The sequence below is a fragment of the Drosophila albomicans genome, chromosome X, assembly GCF_009650485.2.
Source record: "Drosophila albomicans strain 15112-1751.03 chromosome X, ASM965048v2, whole genome shotgun sequence".
NCBI lineage: Eukaryota > Metazoa > Arthropoda > Insecta > Diptera > Drosophilidae > Drosophila > Drosophila albomicans.
The window spans coordinates 4,931,458-4,950,621 of record NC_047627.2 but is presented as its reverse complement, the minus strand read 5'-3'; the positions used below and the strand labels follow the sequence as shown (position 1 = coordinate 4,950,621).

The window sequence follows — 19,164 nt, the reverse complement described above, 5'->3', positions numbered from 1 at the left end:
AAGCTAGCTACGTACGAACGTACGTACATACTCGTATAAAGAATCGATGCCAAGCTGTGGTTGTGGTTCTTCTGATTGTACTTCGTTCTCTTTGTTGTCGCCTTAGTTGCTGTTGTCTGCTAGGCAGCTAGGCTGCTAGGCTGCTAGGATAGCTGCCTGCATGCCAGCTTACTGCTTGCTGGTTGCTAGTGGAGCAGGTTAAGTGTGAAATTTTTGTGTCGCCATCGATTTGTGTATGCCACAAAAGGGCAGCCAAGCGAAACGTTGCGTTTCATTTGCGTTTCACAATTATCGAAACTGACTGCCAAGACACAGAGACAAAGAGAAGGAGAGAGAGAGAGACGAAGGAGAAGGCAACGTGTTGAAATGCTACTAAATTTACGATATGTTTTAATTATTAATAGAAATAGTCAATGCCGCTGACAATTCAAACTGACACAATTGACACATCATTAAGGACTCTTTGAAGCCGATAAACGTTGGTAATATTTTCATCAAAGGTAAAATAAAATATATGGATTGAAATGAAATTAATGTGAGAAACTTAAATTCAATTGAAAATTATATTAAATAAATTTTTAATTCGCTTAATTAATTTTTAATTAATTTTAATTATAATTAATTTAATTTTTAATTTTTATTATAGAAACTTTAAACAAGCCATAAAGCTACAGCCGGGAGAGCTCGACTGTGATGTACTCGATTCAATAAAAGCAAAACAATGCGGTATTATTATTTAAATATACTAAAAACTCGAATAATAACGAAGGCTATATTTGGTATAACGTTATACGATTACATTTAAAATATACCGAATCAATGTACTAAAAATACTAAAAATAACGAATGTTATATTTGGTATATTGAAAATATACCGAATTAAAATACTAAAAAATGCTAAACATAACGAAGACTATATTTGGTACATCGATATACTATTATATTTCAAATATACCAAATCAATGTACTAAAATACTGAAATAACGTATATTATAAATTTAAAAGTATACCAATATATTATAAAATACTAAAAAATACTAAACATAATGAAGGCTATATTTGGTATATCGATTTACTATTACATTTTATATATAACGATTCAATATACTAAAAATATCGAAATAATGAATATTATAAATTTAAAACTATACCAAATTATTATAAAATACTAATAAATACTAAACATAATGAAGGCTATATTTGGTACACCGATTTACTATTTTATTTCAAATATACCGAATCGATGTACTACAAATACTGACAATAAGGAATATTACACATTTAAAATATACCAAATTGTTATAAAATACTACAAAATACTAAAAATAACGAAGACTATATTTGGTATAACGATATAATATTACATTTTAAATATACCGAATCAATTTACTAAAAATACTGGAATAACAAATATTATAAATTGAAAATATACCAAATTATTATGAAATACTACAAAATACCAAAAATAACGAAGACTATATTTGGTATATCGATATACTATTGCATTTAAAATATACCGTAGAGTATATGCGTCTGCAGTAGCCATTGCAATAGTTTGTCAAATAAAACTATTTCTTGAAAAACTTCCATTAAATGTTTAGTGTTTGCCTTAAAGTGAGGACTACTTCAGTGACGGTTAATGCAATTTATTATTGTTGGCATCTTGAAGACCATTGCTGACATAGTCTAGTCTGCTCTATATTCTATATTCTATGTTCGCATTTGGCTTAGTTTCATTGCGCTATTTTGTTATTCTTTCATTTCGTTGCTGCTATTTTTGTACACTTTACAGCTGTGCCCCTTTTGCGCTGTCAGCCTGAAAGTATGCAATGTGTGTTCGGCATGGCGTGGCATGGTGTGCCGTGGCATGGCACATTGTCGTGCTGTCCCCGAGTTAACCCAAAACTGTGTTGCGCTACCCAATACAGCATTGGCATCCCTGATCCAGGGCAGTCAAGGCAGTCGGCGAGGCAGCCAAAGGCAGCTGCTGACCGACATTTCATTTTGTTTGCCTTATGAATTTCGTGTTTGTTATTTCCTAAGCATCGACAAACACGCACTGGGAAATGGAGGAGCCGGAGTCGGTGCTGGAGCTGGAGCTGCTGCACAGTGGGACCAAGAGAAGGGTATGACAAGGATATGACTGGCATAGAAGTAGTGAGCGAATGGTGGAGAAATGCTTACAATGCTTACCCTTTAAATATTCAACAACATTTTTATTGAAATTGCATGAAACCTTTTCGTTTCTATTTTTAATGCTTTCCGCCCTTCCCTCATTGCGGCAAGAAGAAACACTGATCGATTTTCTTCTTTTCGTTTTTGTTTTTTTCAATTATAGACAATTACGTATTCAAGTATCACATTTTTCTTAACTTTCGCTGGCATTTTTGAATGGAGCCTTCAGCTCTAAGTGGATAAAATGCTGTCTGCTCTGGAGAGGAGAGAAGTGTGTGCCTACTTATATTGATGCGTGGCTGTGGCGCGTGTGTGTTTGTTTTTGACATCCTCGTTGATTTGCTCAACTTAGGCAGATCAACAGGCATTTACCTCTTTGCTCTCTTTGCTCTCGCTGTCGCAATCTCTCTAGCACTTTTAGTCTGCTGCTGGCAGCCTCTCAAGTGCCAGAGCATTAGACATTAGCTACTGCATCAACATCAGCTTCAGATTCAGCTTCAGCTACAGCTTTGGCATCAGCTTCAACTTCTTAGCAAAGAGCTGCTCATGTGGCTGAAAGGATATATAGTGAGACATATAGATTCGAGGCAAGCACTTGCAATTATGACAGGCACGAGGCACGATTGAATATTGCGGCCACTGAGTGTAACATCAACAAGAAGCTGCCAGTTGCCAGTTGGCAACGAGGTGCTAAAGCTGACTCTGACTCTGACGCTGACTCTGACTCTGACGCTGATGCTGACGCTGAAGCAGCTGGGCAAAGTCACTAGACAAGAAATTAGGCCATTTAACATGCGGCTGATAAAGAACAACAACAACAACAACAAACTATGAATATTGTTAAGGAAATATGTTAACTGGTTGCGGCAATAAATGGAAACTGAAACTTGGCAACAAAAAATCAAAAAAAAAAATATACCAACCATCAATTGAAATTCTTTAACAAGCCAAAAAGATCTATCTATCCATCACTCTCACTCTTCCCATCTCTCTCTCTCTCTCTATCTCTCTCTGTCTTGCTCGCTGGCTGCTACCTGTTGCACAGGCGCTAAATGCTTCGGCAAACAACAGCATCAATAATAACAAATGGAAAACGAATCGTCAGTTAGACGCCGTTTGGTAATTTGAAACTTGTTATAAGCAAAGCGTTAATCAATTTTTAAGCAGCACTTACAATAACAAAAATCCCTCTCGTCACTTTGCCTGTTTATGTAAAATATCAAGAGGCAGCCGCAGCAATAACAACAACAACAACAATCAAGAAAGAAACCAATTCACAAGGGGAACTGAAACTGGAACTGGGAAAGAGGAAGAAGCAAGAGCAAAAGCTAAAGCTAAAGCTAAACAAACAACAACTCTGTCTGAACTGAAATTTCCACTGACTCGACTGCAATTCGGTTCAGTTGTGCCGCAATTTTCAACTCAAACGGTTCGAGACAGATAAAAATATATTTTCTCTACTCCTCAGCTCTGCTTTTTTTTTTAAGTGCACTTTCAAGTGTTTCAAGTGTCCTTTTGCGAGACAAATAATGAATTTGGCAAGATGTCGGAATAGCTGAGAGCACAAAATCATAAATTCCAGAATTTCTATTTTTGTGTATTTTTTATGAGTATCAGCGGCTATGCCTCATCTAGTCAATTGCATTAGTTTGACAAAACCAGCAATATTTAAACTGCAAATGAATTGATTAAGTTAAATGAAAACTAATGTTCTCCATCGAATTATTTGTGAAGTGATAAAAATAAAGCACCAATAGTATCTTAAAAATGCTGATAAAACTCTTTTCAAGTGTGTTCAAATATGTGAAAGAACAAATTTGTCAGTAGTCAGCAAAGTTTATATAAAACATATATTCATAATGGTCAAATTTATTGAGCAACAAGAAAAATATGTATTGATTGAAAATATTTAATATTAATATTTTTAATTTTGTTGCAGCTTCGATTACAATTTAAATATTATTATTGTTTACTTTTTAATTTTCAGATTTTTGCTGACTCGTTTTATCAATGTTTTTATACCCGCCACAAGAGTTTAATAACTACAGTATTTGATAATTTGATTGAGATATGACATAAATTGTATAAGTTTTTTACGTTTACTGCCATCGGGTCTTCGCTACTTTGGCTGACAATTTGATATATTATAACCTTTATTGTATATTTCAAATGTAATACTTCATCGATATACCAAATAAGGCTTATAATAGTAGTTTCTATGGTATATGATTTGGCAAGTTTTAAGAACTGTGATACTTTTATTTAACAGATAGCGGGTATCTTACAATCGAGCACACTTGACTGTAGCTTTCATACTTGTTTACGCTTGTAACATAAAAATATCTGCTGCAAGCAAATAATTGCTGTTTATTTATAGTAATGTTTTCTTAATAATACAACCATTTAAGTACGCTAACAAGAAAGGCTTAAGTTCGAAAAACAGCGTAGTGCAAAGGTTCTTTTCAAATAGTTCAACTAATTATGTTAGTTGGCCTTATTAGTTTATGTATTTTTCATGTGAATTCCTGGGAATTTCATTGGCAATCGCTAGCGATACTCTATACGCGATTCATTATACAAATTCAATGGAAATTGTTAACAATTTGTTCTTTTTATGCGGAGGCGCACTCTAATTGTGTTGCAAGTTTCTCGAAATTGTTGCAGTTTTGTTGAATGGCAATTGGAGGAGGGAGAGGAGGAGGAGGCGGAGAAAACGCAACGCTTCACTCGTTATCTGGGCGCCCAAGGAGCAAGGACCAACAATGAGCTGTAGTTTATTGTAATATCTATTGGCCAACAGCGAAAGAGCCGAAGTTGTAATGCAATCAGCAGCAACAGGCAACGGGCAAAACGAATGCGACTGGGCGAAAAGAGGCAAGCGAAAAAAGCAAGAAAAAATAAAAAAAAAATAAAACATGCTGGCAGCAGGCTGCTAACTTTTTCCATTAACGCACAAATGAAGCAAGGCCAACAATGCCACACACCCACACTCACACGCACACACGCATACACACTTCGATAGTGTTGCGTCAATACACAGAAATGTACATAAACTACTTGTATATTTATGCGCTCTCTACTTGTGTGAGTGAAATAATGAGCTCTCCACTTGAAATGTAGTTGCATTGTATTTTGCCTCGTTCATACTTTCTGCATTCCTCAATACACATGCACACACACACACACACACACACACACATTTGCAGTCAGCCAGCGTGTGTGTTAAATAACTCCAGAAATAGAACGTTTCATAAGTTGTTGCTGAAGTTAGTTAGCACATACTTCGTTAGCAGCCAGCAAAATACACTGTGCGAAAAATGTGTGGTTGCTTGTCGTACACAAAACGAATCTAAGAATCAATTTTTAAATCAAAAACAATAATTTATACAATTAAAAAGTGCATCTAAATTGTATTTTTATGGCATAAAAGTGGAATTCTTTATTAACAATATAAAAATAAATAGAAAGAAAAAAGAATTGAAACAAGAATTTCTAAAATTGAGAATTGCTTTTTAATTCAATTTTTATGGCATTGAAATGTAACTGTCTATTTATAATAAATGCCAAATAGATCTATATGAAAGGCAGTAAAATACACTTAGCAAAAACAAGCAGTTGCTGGGACATATCAGTAAATAGACAAATTAAAAATGAAAATTGATTTTCAAATGTTATTTTGATGTCCTAAAATTGAAGAAATTCTTAACTAAAAATAAATACAATGCAATTGCATAATTTCTAAAATATTTCAAGTATAAAACTTGATATTTTCCTAGCAGAGTTCTATAAATATTGTTATTAAATAAAGTTCAGCCGCAAGGGAACAGTATTGGCAGCTTTTGTATGCCATTGAAAACTTTGCCTTTATACTTTTTATACACGTTTGCGACGAGCAACTGTGGCTGGCAGCCACAATGCAAAAGGAAAACAAAACAAGACGAAAGAGCGCAAAAAGAAAAGAGAAGCGAAACACAAAAGAGAAAAGAGAACAAAAAAAATAAATAAGCAGCAAGAAAAGTAGGCGGGTAAAAAGGCAACAAAGTCAAAGCCAACAATTAAGCGCATAAAATGAGGATAATCCGGCCGAAGGGGCAACATAGTGTGAGAGTGTGTGCCAGTGTGTTTGTGTGTGTGTGTGTGTGTGTGTGTGTGTGTGTGTAGCAGACGGACGAAAAACAATTTCCATAAACATAAACAACAGTTTGAGCGCATAATCAAGTGGAAGAATGTCCTGTGGCAGCCAAAGGCAGGCCACAATCTAATTGCAAATTATGCGGCACACAGTGTTGGCCAACTACACACACACACACACACACACACACACACCACAGCGAACGTTTACCAACACTGAAACGGACACGGCGTATTAAAAGTTTCCGCCTCGGTTTCTATTTCCATTTCGCTCTTAGTTTTGTTAACTTTATCTTCCCTTTAGATTTTCTCGCTATTTTTGCATTGCAAAAAAGTTTCCTCGCGAATTATGCACATTTTTAATAGTTTCTTGGTTTCGGTTAGACAAGACAGCGCCAATTTTTTGGGCTGATGGAAATAAAACACTTCAATAAATTGGTACGCAAAGCGAAAGCAAAAGTTGCAATTTATAAACAAATTGTTTGCCACTTGTTTCACTGCAGTTGCGGCAGCTGCAGTTGCATTTATTTAGCTACAAATGCGAGTTTACCTTGCGCGCGATTTCTTTTCAAATGTAAGCTGCATTGAAGGCCAATTACGAGAGAGAGAGAGAGAGAGAGAGAGAGAATGAGAGTCAGAGAGAGAGAGAGAAAGATTGATAATCAAATGCAACAAGGAAGAAAACTACAGTCGTGTGTGCTTGATTGTGAGATACGCGATACCTTATTTTAATAAAATCAAAACATTGTGGTATTATTCTTCAAATATACCAAATAAGTATACAAAAGAAATACTGACATGTATCGAAAACTGTCAATCTGACATATTTTCCACTGTGGGATACGGTACTTAATCGATATACCGAATAAATATACCGAAAAAATACTATAAAAAACTGAAAAATATCGATGAGTAACAATCTGGTATATTTTGTTATATAAGGAATATACTACCATACTGATATACCAAATTTACTCTTAAGATATACCAAATATATATACCGAAGAAATACTGACATGTGTCGAAAACTGACAATCTAACATATTTTCCACTGTGGGATACGGTACTAAATCGATATACCGAATCAATATACCGAAAAAATACTAAAAAATACTAAAACATATCAATGAGTAACAATCTGGTACTATAATGATATACCAAATTCGTATACCGAACAAATACTAATATACATATATCAATATTTTATTCATCAATGGTACATCAATATAGTACTACATTCTAAATATACCATAAAGCACCAAATATACCAGATTATCAACCAAAAACCTGTTTTCAGATCCCCCCTATGTGTAGCGGGTATAAAAAGTGAGTTGACTCTCACACATTTGCAGCACGTACATAAATGCGAAGCCGTCTAAAAGTGTGTTGTAATTTTAATTTATGAGCTTGCCTTTTAACACGCACTGAGCAGCGCATCATTGCGGCGCACAAAAGTATGCAATATTAATTTTTCGCATTACAGAGCCTCGCAATTGCATGAAGTGTTTGTTGGCAGTGTGTGTGTGTGTGTGTGTGTGTGTGTGTGCAATAATTATAATGAATTAATAATCGCACTCAAACACTGCACTAACTGTATTGCGGATGCACTCAAATCAGGGTCTGGGGCTTGGACTTTGACATATCAGAGCACTCGATAGAGCAGAGTGTGTGACCTTCGCGCCGCTTCACGCTTTCCACTCCAATGCAATGCAATGCAATGCGTGTTGACAGCTGCAGCTGCAGCTGCTTTCGTGTTCGTATATATTTTAATTATTCATTCAGTTTGTGCGAAACAAGGATCCTCATTATGAGCATTGGTAAGCCGCAGCTCAGCTCAACCTAATAACGTTGTTAACTCAACTTCGCGAGTGTCAAAGCTAACAAGTGGTCTGTCTCTCCGTCTGTCTGTCTGTCAAGCGAAACAATTTGCAATTGCTAAACTAATCAATCGCCCGACAATCACAGCAACACCGCAGCGATTCAAACCAAATTGTAAAATCTGGCGACTATTAAAAACTCTTTCGCTAACGAAAAACTCAATCACAACATAAATTGTTGATGAAATGAAAGTCAGGTCAGTTCAGTTCAGTTGCACTTGTTTATATCCTTTGAGCACTTAAAACACAGAAATTCGACAGCAACTGTAAAACTACAAAATGCACTCACACACACAGGCTTTGCCTCAAGGGAGAGAGAGAGAGAGAGAGAGAGTTTTGCGGTTGCACTGGACTGCAAACTATGGACTGTGGACTGTTGGCTGGACTTGTTGACGTTTGTTGCTAATTAAAGTTTGTTCCCACACAAAAACATACTTTTCGCAGCGACTGTTGCAATTAATCTCAACATAAATTTGCACTTGCAACACACACACACACACACACACATAGAGCAACAGGCAGCCAGAGAACGGAGAATGAAGAGAGAATTGCGACCGGCCAGCCATAAACAGAATTGACCTTGCCCAGCTTCTCGCCCTCTCTTTCTATGGCCTAGCTGTGTGTCTGCCTCGCTCGGGCACAACTGTTGCAATGCTGACCCAATTTTTCACCTGGCTCATAAGCAACGCCAATAAATTGTGCGCCTCTTATGGACAAGGGCCAAGCCATTTAATGGCCATGTCCGACAGTTTGGACTTTAATATTTTTACGTACTACATCAAAGTCGGAAGGTTCGAGTGATTAAATGAAATTTACGAGTGCCCCCCCCCACACTCAATTCAACGCCCCAGGAGACCCAGAAGGCGCCACGCATACACACGCACACACACACACACACACTTACACACAGAGAGATGTTGTGTTTTGCATAGGCGCTGTCAGAGATTGATGGGCCATGTTTTGTCTTGACGGCGGCGCGGGAATTTAACAAGACCAACAAGGCAACAGCAAGAGCAACAACAACAACAACAGCAGCAACAAATAGCAGCACAGCAACTACAGCTAAAGCCAGCAGCAGCCATAACAATAACAAGCTGATGTAATGAAGTGTTGTACGTGGCGAATGCGTAATATTCATATACTTGTGTATATGAACCCTCCTCAACACAATACGGCGCTTCGGTATGGGATAATGGCTGTGGCCATCCACAGGACACACACTGTTGTTGTTGTTGCTGCCGCTTGCTTTATGAGCAGCAGCAACAGCAGCAGCGGCGGCAGCGGCAATCATTTGCGTTGCATATATGCAATTAAGTGGTTAGATGAGGAAATCGCGACAAAAAGCGTCGCTGGCGTTGACGATGACGACGATGACGGCGCGGTTTTAAGCTCTTGTAATTATACACAGGCAATTTGCCTCACACACACACACACACACACACACATTCCAGCGAAGCAACACACACACACAAAATGAGCAAAGTAAATTGAAAGCCGCGAAGCCTAACAACTTTTAAATTGCCAAACATACAGTTTTTCGTTGGCTTAAAGTAAAAGTGCTGCAAATGGAGGTGAAACTGCAGCGAAACTGAAGACGAGAACACGGCGAATGATGTGCAACAATTATGCAAGGCAATGTGGCAAATGGTAATGGCAGCGTCGCATTCGTATGGATGGACTGGAAATAAATATGACGCGATGATGGGCCAAACAACAAATGACAGGTCTACCCAGGAGAGAGAGAGAGAGAAGGAGAGACAGCACAAGGCATGCTAGTGTTGACAAGTGTGTGTGCAGATCTGCCATCGAGCTGTGGGAGTTCCTTCAGCGAGAGTTGTTGTTGTTGTTGTTGTTGTTGGCCCCAAGTCCTGAGCCCTCAGTCCTGAGACTGAGACTGAGTCTGAGTTGTGGCAGCAGTTGCGCTGCGAGGAGCTGGGCGCCAAGGGATGCCATAGACGACCCTCATGTTTATGAGCTGCAATGGCGACGCGATGACAGCTGACAATGCCACCGCCACCGTCACCGCCACCATCACCGCCACCGACAACACACCCACATCATCGCTTGACTGCTCCCGAGACGGGGCTTTGCTTATTTTACACTAACGTCAAGCTGCGTCTCTATAAATCGATCATTGACAAGAGGCAACCACAAAGTAGCACCAGCACAAAATAAAAAGCGACAGCTTTCTGAGAAATATTATTGCTGACTATATTGGAAAATATATAAATATATTATGCGAATTTTTTTTTTATTTTAATGTGGAACTATTTCTATTTCTTTCCGAGAACTCAATATTATTTCTTTCCGATAAATATTGTTGTTTGTTATTGGGAAATATAAATTTATGTTATAAATAGTTGATACGAATTTTATTTTATTGAATTGAATTTATTTAATATTTTTTAGTTTATCAAATATATATATTTTGCAATTAGTAAATATTTTAATTTATTTGATATGTTTTAATGCAAATTTCAAATTATTCCATGTGTTCTAATTTTTAAGAAAATATCTATTAACATTTTATTTTGTATTTGTTATTATTTTATTTTGTTCCATTTGATTATAAGTACTTTAATTTACTATATTTATTTATACAAAATTTCAATTACTATGAATTACTATTACTGTATTTAATTTATTGCAATGAATTATCAAAAATAATGCAATAATGTTAAATCTCTCACCTAAATAACAATCTAAGTGTAGTTCCTTCTTTTCATTATTGTAGTTTATCGTCAATATATTAAAGTACTGTATCAATTTTAATATTTTTAAATATCTTAAAATGTATTTTTTTATCTTGTTATCTCTGTTTTAATGTATTCGACATATTTTACTTTGTTAGAAATACTTTAGTTTATTGCAAAAGAATTATCAAAAATAATATAATGAACTTTGAAATCAATCTTTCGCCTTAATGAGAATCCAAGTTAAGTTCTTTCTCTCCTTCATTATAGTTCATCGTATATATTTTATATTTATTAAAAATTATGTAATATATCTGCTGATCAATCTTTCACCCTAATAAGAATCTAAATTAAGTTCTCTATCTTCAGTTGCTTGACTTATTTTCCCACCTAATCAACTTCGTTATTCCAATAGCGTATTTAACATTCGTTGAGCTCTCGATTGCTATAAATTGTTATACTTTTTATATGATACACATACATCTACATATCTTAAAAGACTGTGCGAAGATGCACCAAGCATTTTCGTTTTAACTCAAGCGTATACGTGAGTGCATGTATGAGTGAGTATATGTGTATGTGTATATATGTGTGTGTAGGTTCGTTTTTATGAGCCAACAGACATTTTATTGCATGTGCTGGGCAGCGCACTGTCTGAGGTTATTAAAGTTTCAACATTGGTGTCAAGTCTCATTGCCTGCGGCTGCTGCTGACGATGCCAACGAGATGGGAGTCGCTCTCCCGCTCTTCCCCTCCCTCACACTCCCTCGCTCTCTGACTGAGTGTGTGTGTGGGTGTAAGTGTATGCTTTATTTTATTGCTGAAAAGTGCAATCATAAAACGTTCAAGGCCCCCGTGCAGTGCAGCGATAAGCAACAGCAAAAGCAACAGCAACAGCAATGGCTATAGCCTCATACATATATGTTGGCAATTGGATGGAGAGGAGACCGAGGGGGGAGAATGCATTAAAGTTGGCACTTATGTGGCATACTTTTAGGCGCATTGGCCCCCGCTCGACACTAAAAATGGCATATCTGAATATTGGCATTTTTGTGACATTTCGTTAGCCTCGCGACGTCAGGCGAATCAACAAAACAAACATCAAAAAAACGACTGTGAAATCGCCTTGGAAGCAGGCAAAACAATTTGAGCCACCAATCGACCAACTAAAAGCCCATAAAAGCTTATTGAAACAAATCAAAAACAACAGCAACACCAACAACAACAATGACAACAAGCACTCAAAATGTAAAAGAAAAGCAACCCAAATAGATAAATTTTACACTCGAAAATGATTGGGGAGAAGGCAGCAACAGCAACGGGAGCGAGCTCCGCTCTAATAAAGCTGTAGACCATCAAATCCAAGTAATAGACAAAAAAAAAAACAAAATCAACGAAGGACGCGCCTCACTCAAGGATGATGTTCAACACAAAGCAACTGGCAACAATCCACGCAGGCAATAAATGCTAAAATGCTGCTGCCTGCTCTGCTGCTGTTGTAGTTTGGGGCAAAGGTCACAGCACGACTACGAAAAAAACATTTGGCAAATAAATGCAATTGTTTTTCTTGCGACAGACACGCAGCAAGTTGAAGCAAATACTCGTATTTGTGAAAGTGCCAAAAGTACACGACTTTGTTTTTTATTGTCCAACACATCAAAGCTGAGCGATGAGAGCTTTGATTGATTGTAAAACACGTTCAATTAAATAGCAATCAAACTATCTAGTCGTAGAACTTTATTGCTCTTAAGTACATTAAGCTTTGATAGTAAATTATAACTGAAACGATTGGCATTATAAATGTGTAATATTAGATTGTTGATTGCAACTACTTTAAAGCTTATTTTTAATAAATAAAAACAAGTAAGAGAGCTACAGTTAAATGTGATTGACTTTGAGATACCCGCTACCCATTTTGAATAAATGCAAAATATATTATAAAAATAAAATATCTTAAAATATACCAAAAATACTACAAAAATACTAAAAATATACCAAATGACATATTTGGTGATAACAATCTTTTAAGTTATTTAAGAAATACGTCTGTATGGAAACTTACGCGTAGCTGCTTTCGCTAATAATATGGTATATTTTTATCCCTATGGTATATTTCGAATTTAGTACTACATGGATATACTAAATATGACGTTCAGTATATTTTAGCATTTTTGCGGTTTATTAGGATTTACTTGTTCTCACTTTAGATAGTTTCGCAAGAGAATATGGTATAATTTTATATTTTATACTTTATAAATTGAATATATTTTAATTCTTTGTACTAAAATGTTATTTCTATAATCGTTCATATTTGCATATGTATAAAGCTATTCTAATTTTTTGCAACTAACCAAATTATTGTGTTAACATTATTAAGCAAATTTAAATTAATTGCGCTACATTAATTACATGTGGAATAGCTTGCTGTTTAGCAAAATGCAAAATTGAAGCTTTAAATAATGACATTAAATCCCATGGAAAGCAAAATGTTCGCTGCCCATTGGAGAGCAATAGATTTTAATAATGTTGTTGAACTTTCGCAGCGCGCTGCGAGGCAAATGCCGATTGAGTAGAAGCTTAGCATGTGGTGTTCGCCCTCTTAACAAGACGTCTAACCCTTTTTTTTTCTGTTTGCTGCCTGCCAACGAAATAAATGGCAAATGTAAGAGAATCAAAAAACCAAAAAATCCACACAAGCAAGAGTCGAAACAGTGGCAGAAGCACAAACCCATAAAGAGATGGAGAACAGAGCGAACAAAGAGGGAAAGAGAAGGAGACAACTCGACGGCCATTTGCATTACTTATATGTGTGTGTGTGTGCAGGTATTTGTGTGTTAAATTGAATTGAAAATTGAGTGAAGCAGTTTTATGATGTTGCTTTGTATTATAAATCAACAGAGAAAGACACGCGTAATTTGTGTTGCTGTTGTTATGTGTCTGATAAAGATAAAGTGGCAACAGCAACAACAGCAACAACTACAATGGAGAAAAGAGATAAAGGGAGAAGGGGGAGAGCCACAAAGCTTGCTAGGCAAATGGGAAAATGTGAAATGAATGTGAAAAGCCAATGTCATAGAGACTGTTGCTGCTGCTGTGGCTGTGGGTAAGCAAATGCAAATATTTGCTGGAAAATAACCCGTAAGTAAATATGAAAATTGAAGCGACAACGGCAACAACTGAGCTGTGTGTGTGTGTATGTGAGTGTCAACAAAGACATTGCATAGAATATGGCAGCTGGTGACAAAAGTGGTCATTGTTGTTACTTGAGTTGCTGTTGCTATTTCTATTGTTGTTGCTGTTGCTGTTGTTGTTGCTGTTGTTGTTGCTGTTGTTGTTGTTGTGGTGTCACAGCAGCCGACACTTTGCATGCTCAATGTGCGAGGAGACACTCGCTAGCGCACACACACACACGATTACAATGCTTGTGAGAATGCTGAGCACACCGGAAACCGGATAAGGGCATAACGGAAACGTATGCTAGACGTAACTGTAACGGAAATCTGTTATAGATATGCGCCCAAAGCCTGACTAAGCGAATCGTAATTAGCTATATAAACAAATAAAACTTTAACAATTACCCAAACAGCCACATCACTCTCTCGCTCTCGCTCTCGCTCTTGTAGTGCTCTCTCTTTCATTCACTGACAGTCTGTCGCTGCTTGTGGCAGCTAATGATGATGACGTTGATAATGTGCTCGACGATGACGATGACGATGATGATGATGATGATGACGCTGCCAGCTGACTTTGATACTTGCCTTCACTTTTATTACTCTTGTTGCTGTTATGCTGCTGCTGTTGTTGACTGAAGCCTAAGTAAATAAGTCTTTGCTCCCACAACCTTCTCTCTTTCCCCCCCTACAAAAGTCCCTCTCAACAGTGTTGGTTTTACTTTTTTTTTTGTTGTTTGAAAAGCTGTAGATTTTGGTTTTTGGGATTTGTGCGAGAGGTCAAGCGTTGTAATTACAATTTACAACGTTTTGTTGCGCTTCCCTTATACCCTATACATTTGAACGCGGAGGATATCAGTCACTTTTGGTTTACTATTCATTTTGTATATCTACTATCTATATTTTACTCCATTTAGTAGTAGAATTTTAGATGACAACAAATATCTCTGCTCAGCTAGTCGTGCATAGCCCTCAGCTTTATTGTCGGCAATTAAATAATGACAGCTCCAATAACAGAGACATTAAAGTCCAAACGCGACAGATTTAACACAAAATTAATGGCATCAAAAATCACTTAAATTATCATTAGCGCTGAATGGGACAACACGTTAATTGAATACTGTATCAATATTTAAATATATGTATATCTCATCTCCAAATTCCCCGCACATTTGTCTGCACATTATGAAAGACAATAGACGTGTGCTTCAAGTGCTGCTGACATTGCTCGCAACTCTGCAGCTGAGCAAGCAGGTAAGTGAGAGGCTTCAAGACTATTGCAAAGAATTTTGTGTTTAACTGGTAAACCTAAGTCAAAACACAACACTAAAAGATTCAAATTAATAGAGTTTTCAGCCAGCAGAATTGCATTCAAATTAGTTCATTTGAACATTCATTGGAGAAGTTTTTAGCTAGTGAAGTGATATACAAATGTTATTTTTTTTAACCAATTCTTTAGTATGTGTTCAAGTTATTCCAAATTAATGCTTAATAAGCTTTTAGTCTTTTATTTAGGTTATTAGAAATAGATATTTTCCTATATAAAAAGTATGTGTTTAAGATATTCTAAATTATTGCCTAACAAGCTTATAGTCTTTTATGATATTCTCTAAGCAAATAAAAATTATGAATAGATATTTTCCTATATATCCAATCTTTTTTTCCTACAGTTTAAGTCTATTGCAATTACACCTACGAAATTCAAAATTTTCCCACTTTTTATATTTCAATTTGCTTGGTTCTTAAAACAAATATTTCAAAAATAATTGTATTTTATATTCATAGCTTAGTTTTATCCTAATGTCACAAAAGTTGAATTTGGATGTTGTGAGAAGTGTTTTTTTTTTTTAAGAATTTTTAAAAGTGTTGCTCTAACCCTAAATACATCTTATTCACTTTTATTTCCCTCACCCGTTGCAGTATTGCTATCTAATGAAACCCTTGAATTTCACGGTGTGGGACACGCCCAACTATGGACTGGAGATGAAACTGTATGAGAAAAACAATTCGTTGTCATCGGTGACAACGGTGCGCAAAGAAGTCCCCATACCACTGTGGCATCTGGTGCTCGTCCAACATCCGAGCAGGCGACGCGCCAATCGCCTCGAACAGCCGCGAACTCTGTACAATTCATCGGTGAAGACCTGCGAATTCTGGAAGTACATACGACGTGTGAATGCGTGGAATAATGCGGCAAAGCTGATGCTCTCCGGTGCGGGGAGCAACATGAGTTTGGCCTGTCCGCTGAAGACGGGCGTGTATACGATGAATGTGATTCAGATACCGCCCGATACGGCGATATTGAAGTTCATGTATCAACCGAACACCATCTATTCCATACGTGGCACTGTCCATTCCCTCAATCCCAAGGACGGCGTCAGTCGTCATCCCATCTGTCATTACGAGGTGAACGCAACCATTTACAAGACGTGTTGAGCTGACGTGACGTGCCCAAGCGTGTGATTTGCTATTGAAATACCCTAGCTTTCTCCCACTTGCTGTACATAATATAGTTTACTGCTTTCATACATAATTTGTACCTTAAGCAATGATTCATTTGCCAGAGTATTTTTCTCTCTCTCTTTTTTTTTTGCCACTCCCTGAAGATAATTGCACAATTTCTTGTTGTTGTTTTTTTTTTTTTTTTGAGCTTGTCTATTTTTTTTTTCTAGTTTGTAAAGCTGCAGTTAAAACGGACAGCGTACAAAATAAAATGCAACGTCTAATTGTCAGTGTGATGTGATGAAGTGGGCGGTCGACGGAGGTGAAATCCAAGTGGGCGATGGATGTGAGGGCAGCAGGTGCGGCCGCATGTGCGTGTCACACGTCAGCAAAAGATTTTTTAATTAAGTGCGAAATAAAACGGAAGAGTGCGCAAAGCAAAGCAACGCAACAAAACAACAAAAAAAAACACATAACAAATGTTAAAAATTCTAGAAAAAAAAAAAAATGAAAACAAATCACAATGCTTCAAATGAATGTCTGTTTTCATACGAAAGCACAAGGCAACAACGCAGACTTGTCCACGATTGAATTAAGAGTTCTTTATTTAGACACTCGGTGTGTAAATAAACTAAATCATAAAGAAAACTTCACTCCACTATAAATATCAAGCAATTCTCTCTTAGACACATAGCTTTTTGGTAGCGGAATAATTAAAGTGCAAAAATATTGCAGCATATTTAATGCTTGCCGCTAATTGAGCTTAAAATTGCATTGAAATTCAGATCTCATGAAAATTGTGCAATTATAGAAAGAATTTTTATACCCGCTACACATAAGGTAGAAGGGTATTATAACTTTGTGTGATCGACATCAACTGTCAAGACGATAAAGATTTGTTTGTCTATCCGTCTGTCTGTCTGTCTGTCCGTATAAACACTTAGATCTCAGAGACTAAAACAGATGTAGATAAATTGTTTTTAAAGACACTTCTTATGTTTGCATACAGATCACATTTTTGCTACGCCCTAAATCGAATATCATGCTTAATATTCAAGCTAGAGTCAATTTTTGGAACCTACAATAATAACTATAATATACAATTTGTCGAAGTTAGTTGCTGGTATATTTTTTACTCTTCAGTATATTTAGAATGTAGTATTTAACGATATACCAAAATCAGCATTTGCTATTATTTAGTATTTTTTGGTATTTTAATGTGGTATATTATAAAATATTCTGGTATATTTTGAATGTAGTCCTTTATCAATATACCAAATATATCCCTTGGCATATTTTCAGTATTTTTGGTATATTAATTTGATATATTTAATACTGCACAATTTTTTCTCTTATTCAAAATAGTTAACGGGTACCTCAGAGTCGAGTACACTCGGCTGTAGCTTTCTCACTTGTTTCGACTACATTGGTTAAGCTTGAGCTTAAATTAATAATCAATTGAAAACAGTTGATTGTGTTCTTTTTTTTTAATATAATTACTGCAAGGTAAATATGAATAATTTACCAGTTTGTAAAATAAAGTTATCTATAAATAAATAACACTTTAATCTTATTAACCAACAAAAAATAATGCTTATCATTTTTAGCTTATATTGTAATTGTAATTTTAAGCTGTTCACTAACAAAAAACAAGAGCATTTAAATAGTCAGGAAAAAGTTGTGTAGTTTAATTAATTTACAGATTTCATGTTGAATTCATAGCAAATGCAGTCGAGAGTTTCGTATCGTGAATAGCTGTCAAAAGCAATGAATTTATAAGAGATGAAAATCGAAATAAATTACACAAATTCTAATGGCATGGCTTGCAGCCACTTGGGTCAGCTAGCAACTTGGCTCTTTGGCTCTTTGGACACGCCTAATTGCAGCAATCATATTTTATGCAGCATTTGCATTTGCATTTCCATTTGCTGTCGTTGCTGTTGCAACTCGCATGAGGCACGCACACTGTGGCTAGTGCAATAAACTGACGCACGATATGCGTGATCTATTTAGTTGCCCCTGCTGGGCAAATACTACTCTATTTTTATACACAATTTATGCAAACAAAACATAGATTTATTTTCTTTTTTTTAAGGAGGCACCGGAGTTGCAACAAAGTATGGCAATAAAACACAATTAGGAGCGTGACTCAAAAAAAGAAAAAAAAAAAAAAAAAGAAAGAAGAAAGAAAAACAAGCAAGTAACACAATTGGGTTAAAAATAAAGAAGTCGCTGTGGGGCATGTTGCACACGCTCACGCTCACGCACACGAGGCGAAACGGCCCAAAGCTAACGTCAAAGCCAAGCTAAGGCTGAAGTCAAATCCAAATCCAAGCACCACAGTCACAGCCAGAGCTAAAGACAAAGACAAAGACAAAGACAAAGCGAATTCCCTAAGGCACCCACAAAAAAAAAAAGAAAACCAAAAGGTTGCCCAAAAACTTGTGCAGGGAGACTTTAAAGGATGTGTGTGTGTGTGTGTGTGTTGGTGTGTGTTGCAGGGTTGGGCCTGAAGCGTGGCACGGCAATTGGCATAAAATATGCGCCGCTTGCATGCCACAGACTTGTTATTAAAACATAAAATTTGCATGCAGGCCGCACAACAAAAAAAAAAACAGAAAAAAGCTAAGCGCCGCTCCACGTTTGTCGCCCCGCATGACCACGCCCATTTGAGGC

At 36.5% G+C, this 19,164-nt stretch overlaps 2 protein-coding genes across 2 annotated transcripts in view; one reads left to right on the top strand and one right to left on the bottom strand.

Annotated features, from left to right (window-relative positions):
• LOC127565774 (dr1-associated corepressor homolog) overlaps positions 1–19,164 on the bottom strand; it is a 99,382-nt gene that overhangs the window by 5,313 nt on the left and 74,905 nt on the right. The gene's annotated exons all lie outside the window — the stretch shown is intronic.
• Positions 15,232–16,489, top strand: LOC117564881 (uncharacterized). Its single transcript, XM_052003579.1, has 2 exons — positions 15,232–15,300; positions 15,967–16,489. The coding sequence occupies exons 1-2, from the start codon at positions 15,232–15,234 to the stop codon at positions 16,480–16,482; spliced, it is 585 nt and encodes a 194-aa protein (XP_051859539.1). The 3' UTR covers positions 16,483–16,489.